This window comes from Pogoniulus pusillus, chromosome 41 (genome assembly GCF_015220805.1).
Source record: "Pogoniulus pusillus isolate bPogPus1 chromosome 41, bPogPus1.pri, whole genome shotgun sequence".
Taxonomy (NCBI): Eukaryota; Metazoa; Chordata; class Aves; order Piciformes; family Lybiidae; genus Pogoniulus; species Pogoniulus pusillus.
The window spans coordinates 1,085,983-1,091,982 of NC_087304.1; the positions used below are offsets into that span (position 1 = coordinate 1,085,983).

The following is a 6,000-nucleotide window of genomic DNA, read 5'->3' on the forward strand; positions in this document are numbered from 1 at the left end:
TGGGCTAAGTATCCCTTCGCCAGGACTGACAGTCTTTACGTGCCCTTCTGAGCAGCACTTGTGACCAGATTCCTGCTTTAAGGACTTTCCCTTAATGCTCTTTGTGCAGAGACCTAAACATTCACACCACTAAAAGCCACCGTGGCTGCCTTGAGCTTCCTGTTGTGTCTTCTTCCACCTAATTGCTCTTTGTTTGTTGGCTTCAGTGATGAGGACTCAGGGGAGCCTCAGGCTAATCTTAAATACCAAGCTCTGGGCTCAGATGCAGATTGACAAAGCCAGCGAGAAGAGCATCCGGATCACTGCCATGGACACAGAGGACCAGGGAGTCAAAGTGTTCCTCATATCAGTGAGTACTGGAGTCTGGTTGCTCCTCAGGCCTTCCTTCTGAGAGCAGTGCTTGCTTAAACTGCACTTGGGCTACCATTCCCCATGCTCTGTGCTCAACCTCCTTGCCACCAGCCCCTCCTTGGCAGGCTTTGAGTGGCTGGAAGAGTCCTGGAAACATAGAATCATGGAATGGTTTGGCTTGGAAGGGGATTTAAAGATCATCTAAGGCCTTGGAAGTGACCTTGGAGATCATCTAAGGCCCTGCAGGTTGTGAAGAAGTGCCCTGGGCAGCCAGATCGTCCCAGGCGTGGATCCCATGGGATCCATTCCACACCTACTGAGACTTGATGTGATGCAAATCATTTTTGCTCTCGAGGGAGATGTTCATCCAGAGGTCTGTGTAGTGACTTAGCCAGAGTTAGACCTCCAGGGCCTTGCAGCAGAGGGGAGCTGCCCCTGCCTGGGTGGCTGTGCCGGCGCTCAGCGGAGGTGAAGCACTCAGTGTCTCAGCAGCGTGGTGGTGGCACTTGGGTAGCACATTGGAACTGGGTTTTTCTTTTGGCACAGTATTCCAAGCAGCAGCAGGACACGGGAAGGGATTTCTGTGCTCCCCAGTTAGGATTCCTGAAACACCTGGGAAGTCAGTGAGAGAGCAGCAGCAGGGTCCTTGTGCTCTGTCTGCTGAGAGCACTCCCAGGCTCAGAGGTCTGAACACCTCCTGCCTGACACTGGTGCTGCACAGTTAAGTGTTTGTATGGATCAGCAATGGAGAACAGCAACAAAGGCTCAGCTTTCCCCTGGGGCATTGGCTTGGGAGGACTGGGATCTGGGATCTCCACAGTGAGGAAGAAAAGGAGGGGAATGAAGAGATCACATCAGCATCTGGCTGGGTGTGAAGAGCTGCAGTGAATCTGTCACCTGGTTCCTCACTGCTGGCTTTAGAGCTGGGAACAAGCATCTTGTGTGGACTCATTCACTGCCTACAGCTCATGGCAGGGGCACTGACACTGGCACAGGCTGCCCCGGGAGGCTGTGGCTGCCTCCTGCCTGGAGCTGTTCAGTGCCAGGCTGGATGAGGCCCTGAGCAGCCTGGGCTGGTGGAGGTGTCCCTGCCCGTGGCAGGGGGTTGGAGTTGGATGATTTTTAAGGTCACTTCCAACCCATTCTGTGAGTCTCTGATGCCTGCAGACCCAGAGGTGGCAGATGGGGGTGGAGATAATTTTTGATGAGAGAATGTGAGAATTGGGACTGTTGCCTTGCAGCTAACCTGGGGGGGGGTAGCAGTGGTTACTGAGGAGTTCACTGACATGATGAAGACAGTTTCATAGTGTCTGAAGGGAGCTCCCTCTTAAATGCCCTTTAGGGCTTGGTTTCCTGGGCCTAGCAAGTGATTCTTTTGAAGGCCTGAGGTACCACTGAGAGCAGAAAGATCTGGAGGTGGACAGCTTGTCACAAATACTGAAGGAGCTGAGCAGGGTAAAGGGGAGTGGGAAAACCAGAAAAACCCAAACAGGCAACCCACTGGGCTGGCCCCTGCCTGGCCACAGGCCCACTCAGGGTTCTGTGTCTTTTCTTGGAGCTCCATGTCAGTGCCCCACAGACCCAGGAGGTGACTGCAGCTAGGGTGGAGTGGTTGACACAGCTGGAAAAGCCTCTGCAAGGCAAACTTTGCAGTTCAAGATCTGTTTAGCCTAAGCTTCTAGGAGGTGTCAGGAAAGCTGTGTGGCTGCTGGGTGAAGGAGGGTGCATAAAATCAGCCAGAGAAAGCTGGTGCAGAGCCAGAGGGAAGTGCTTCTGCTGTCAGAGTTCAGCACCCTGCTGCATCTCCCACAGCCCATCCAGGTCTGGCTTGAAAAACCTTGTAGGAGATAATTGCAGAGCACAGAATCAGTGAGGGTCGGAAGGCACCACAAGGATCAGCCAGTTCCAACCCCCCTGCCATGGGCAGGGCCACCCTACCCTACAGCAGGCTCGCCACAGCCTCATCCAGCCTGGCCTTAAACACCTTCAGGGCTGGTTGTGAGTTTGGGGCTGCCTGGTGAGTGCAGTGCTGTAATTCTTGCACCTTTTTCCTGCTTCTGAAACCTGCAGGCGAGCTCTAAAGACACAGGGCAGCTGTATGCTGCCTTGCACCACCGCATCTTGGCCCTGCGGAGCAGAGTGGAGCAGGAGCAGGAGGTGAAGAGTGCAGCACCTGAGCCAGAGGTCACACAATCAAACGAGGAGGACAGTGATGATGATGTCATTGCACCTTCAGGATCAGCTGGAAGTGGTAAGCAAGACAGCCCAGGCAGTTTCCTGCTTCCCATGCGCTCCATGGCTGTCTCCTGGGTGCCCTCCTGGCCTCTGCTCAGAGTGGGGCAGGGCTCGGTCCATGACCTGGCTCTGCGTGCAGCTGTTTGCTCCTGCTCCAAGGAGCAGGCAGGATCCAGACTGCCCCCTGAGCAGAGTGCTCTTGGGGATGCAGAAGGCTTCCCAGGGAACAGAAGGTCTGACTCCTTTGTACCTGAGGAGCCCAGGCTTTGGGAAGGCACTGGTGTGCAGTGTGAGGAAGGCTTCATTTGCTGCTTCTCACTCTGTAGTCGTTGCTGCTTTGCTTTCCTGTGTCTTGGGACAGCCTTTGGCAGAGCCCAAGCCTCCATCCCAGCCCACTGCAGGGATGAAAAGAAGGAATGAATCTTAGCAAAAGCAGTGAGGGGATTGAAGAGGCTGGAAACTGAGCCTGAGGCTCTGGGATGGGCAAGATTGGACAGGAACATAAAATCCTTCTGTGTCCAGAGCAGGGCAGCAAGGCTGGGGAGGGCCTGGGGCACAGCCCTGTGAGGAGAGGCTGAGGGAGCTGGGGGGGGGTGCAGCTTGCAGCAGAGGAGGCTCAGGGCAGAGCTCATTGCTGTCTGCAGCTACCCAAAGGGAGGGGTTAGGCTCTTCTCCCAGGCACCGAGGGACAGGACAAGAGGACACAGCCTCAAGCTGTGCCAGGGCAGATTCAGGCTGGGCATTAGGAGGAAGTTCTTCACAGCAGGAGAGGTTGGCATTGGAATGGGCTGCCCTTGGAGGTGTTTCAGAGGAGGCTGCATGAGGCACTTAGTGCCAGGGGTTAGCTAATTAGAAGGGTTAGGTGCTGGGTTGGACTGGATGATCTCTGAGGTCTTTTCCAGCCTGATTGGTTCTGCCAGAACTTCATCTGGAGAGGGAAGATGTAAGGCAGGGGGAGGGGGAACTCTTGCAGCTCTCATCTGTCCTTAAAGTCCCACATCTGAGACCTCTGCAGGCTTTTTGAGGGGTGTCTTATTGCAAGGCAAGACAGCAGAGGTGCTCCTCCTGACCAAGCCCTGCTCTGTTTGTTTCAGGTCCTGCTGAGGAAGGTGAGGGGCAGAACGTTGGCAGCACATAGCAGACGTGAGCCCATCTGCTTGCAAGGCTGCTATGAACACCATCTTGCAGGCATCTCCGGACACCCCAGGCCAGCTCTTCTTTCAGGCAGTGTTTGAAGGCTCCAGGACTTAAGAACTGTGCATCCCTGTTCTGTTTGTTTGGTTTTTTTGGTCTGGATCAATGATTCTACACAAAAAAAGCAGACTTGGAAACTACCTGAATGTGGTTTGGGACGTGAGAGCTCATCATATTGATGAGCCAAGAAACAACAACAACAACAACAAAAGAGGATAAAAGAAAACAAACAAAAAACCAAACACTTTCCCCTCTTCCTTGCAATCGAGGTGGCACATTGCAGCTTGTCACAGCTTTCCATTGGGACCTTCTGACTGTTCCTTCAGTAGTTCCTGTCCTGCAGGCCTCCGAGATAGACCTTCCTGACGCGGTTCCGACTCCAGTTCTGCTTTCCTGACCCCAGCTCCCCCCTGAGTTCCTCCACCTGCAGGGGAACTGCTCCCCAGTTCCTGCACTCACTGACTGCCCTCCTGGGGAACTGCAGATGTGGGGGGGGGGGAGGAGGAGGCAGGTTTTGGGGGGGTTTTGAACCTTTTTAATCCCACCCCCCAGTATTGCTCCCCTGTCCTAGTTGGGTTTGTAAACAGGACACAAAACTTTGTGGGTCACCAGAGAAGCTTTTTTTTTTAACGTGCTGAGAAGAGACTTCAGAGCCCCCAGGATGTTCTGCTTCACTTGTTTGGGTTTTTTTGGGGTTTTTTTTTTCCTCCTTCCCATTTCATTGTTCTCCTTTGGGGATTTATATTGTGGTGGTTTTTTGTTTGGGTTTTTTTTTTATGTTAGTTTTTCAATAAGATGCTCTTTGTGTGTTGAAAAAGTGAAACTCTCTTGTTTTGTACTCTTCTGTTCCTATTTAAGGGAGAGCTGAAAGCCACTCTAGAGTAGGTGTTGCCCACAGTGTTTGCTCTTAGAAAAGCTCTGTCTCTCTGTGGCTGCAGTAACCTGTAGGAGGCTTCCAGGTTCCACCTTCAGAAAAGCTGATGAGGAAACAGCTGCTGCCCTTGGAAGAGCAAAGCCAGGCTCATGCCACCAGCTCCCTCAGCCATCCAAACCAGCCTGTCCCATCAAGCAGCCCTCACTTGCTGGCTTGATTCAGCAAGCCACCGAAGCACTTGCCTGACCTCCCCACCGGGGAATAACCTCCCCGAAGTCACCACAACTTCTCCATGCTTCAGTTGAGCTCCTCCTTCACTGTCTCGCTGAATTAACGGCCTTAAATAGAAAAGTAACTTCTAACCCTCCCCCTCCTCCTGTCTCCTGAAGTCTTGCAGCATGAGGGGAAAACCCACACAGGTATTTGCCAGCTTTGCCTCGTCTGGGCTGAAGGATTCTGTACTCTGTTCCACCAAAATAAAAGCAAGAATGTGTTCTCCTGTGTGTAGTTCTGAAGTACTCCTCCTCTGACCATTGCTTGCTCTTTGCTTTGGAGCTTTTCTCACTCTCTCAGGTTGGTTTCCCTGTGTCCTTGCCCAGCAGGGCTGGAGTGTGGCAGTCAGAGCAGAGGCCAGGGCACTTCCCTAGGAATTCCCAGGTGGTTGTGTTTCCTTCTCCAGTAGGTCACCATCAGATCCCTTCTCACTTGTGCTCTCTCTGGTGGCTTCAGATCTGAACTGCAGCATTTCAAAGGAAACGGAAGGGGAGGAAGCATTGGATGTGGCCTGGATTGAACATTGGAGCTCAGGCTGCAGCCCTCCCTGCCTCTGCTTCCCCTCGCGGGGGGCCAAGGAGGGGCTTTGCCTGCTCTGCTGGTGATGCTGCTGGAGCCGTTGGGCAGGTGCTGCTTTGCTTCTCCTGCCAGCCTGCTGGGATGACTTCTGCGGAGTGAAAAGGGCTGCTGCTGAGCTGTGCCGGCTGCTGCTGAGCTGTGCCGGCTGCTGCTGAGCTGTGCCGGCTGCTGCTGAGCTGTGCCACCTGCTGCTGAGCTGTGCCACCTGCTGCTGAGCTGTGCCACCTGCTGCTGAGCTGTGCCACCTGCTGCTGAGCTGTGCCACCTGCTGCTGAGCTGTGCCACCTGCTGCTGAGCTGTGCCACCTGCTGCTGATGTCTCTGGATTGTCTGCTCTCCCCTTTCTGCATTTCTTTAACCATGCACAAACCCACTGGTGCCCCCCCCGAGCTCCCTTCTGACACAGCTCACTCACAGAAGTCTCTTGCTGTCCACCCACCCAATTGTTTCTGTGCCACAGGGCTGGGAGCTTCTCTGTTATCAAGTAACTGATGT

The 6,000-nt window shown here is 53.8% G+C and overlaps 1 protein-coding gene across 2 annotated transcripts in view; it reads left to right on the forward strand.

Moving 5' to 3' along the window:
* Positions 1-5,169, forward strand: part of RANBP3 (RAN binding protein 3) — a 62,555-nt gene extending 57,386 nt beyond the window's left edge. For both annotated transcript variants that reach the window (XM_064174870.1, XM_064174871.1), the window contains 3 exons: positions 207-349; positions 2,422-2,602; positions 3,681-5,169. In XM_064174870.1, the coding sequence (XP_064030940.1) occupies positions 207-349; positions 2,422-2,602; positions 3,681-3,724 (368 nt within the window). In that variant the 3' untranslated portion in view covers positions 3,725-5,169. The remainder of the gene's footprint in view (positions 1-206; positions 350-2,421; positions 2,603-3,680) is intronic.
* The last annotated feature ends 831 nt before the right edge of the window (positions 5,170-6,000 follow it).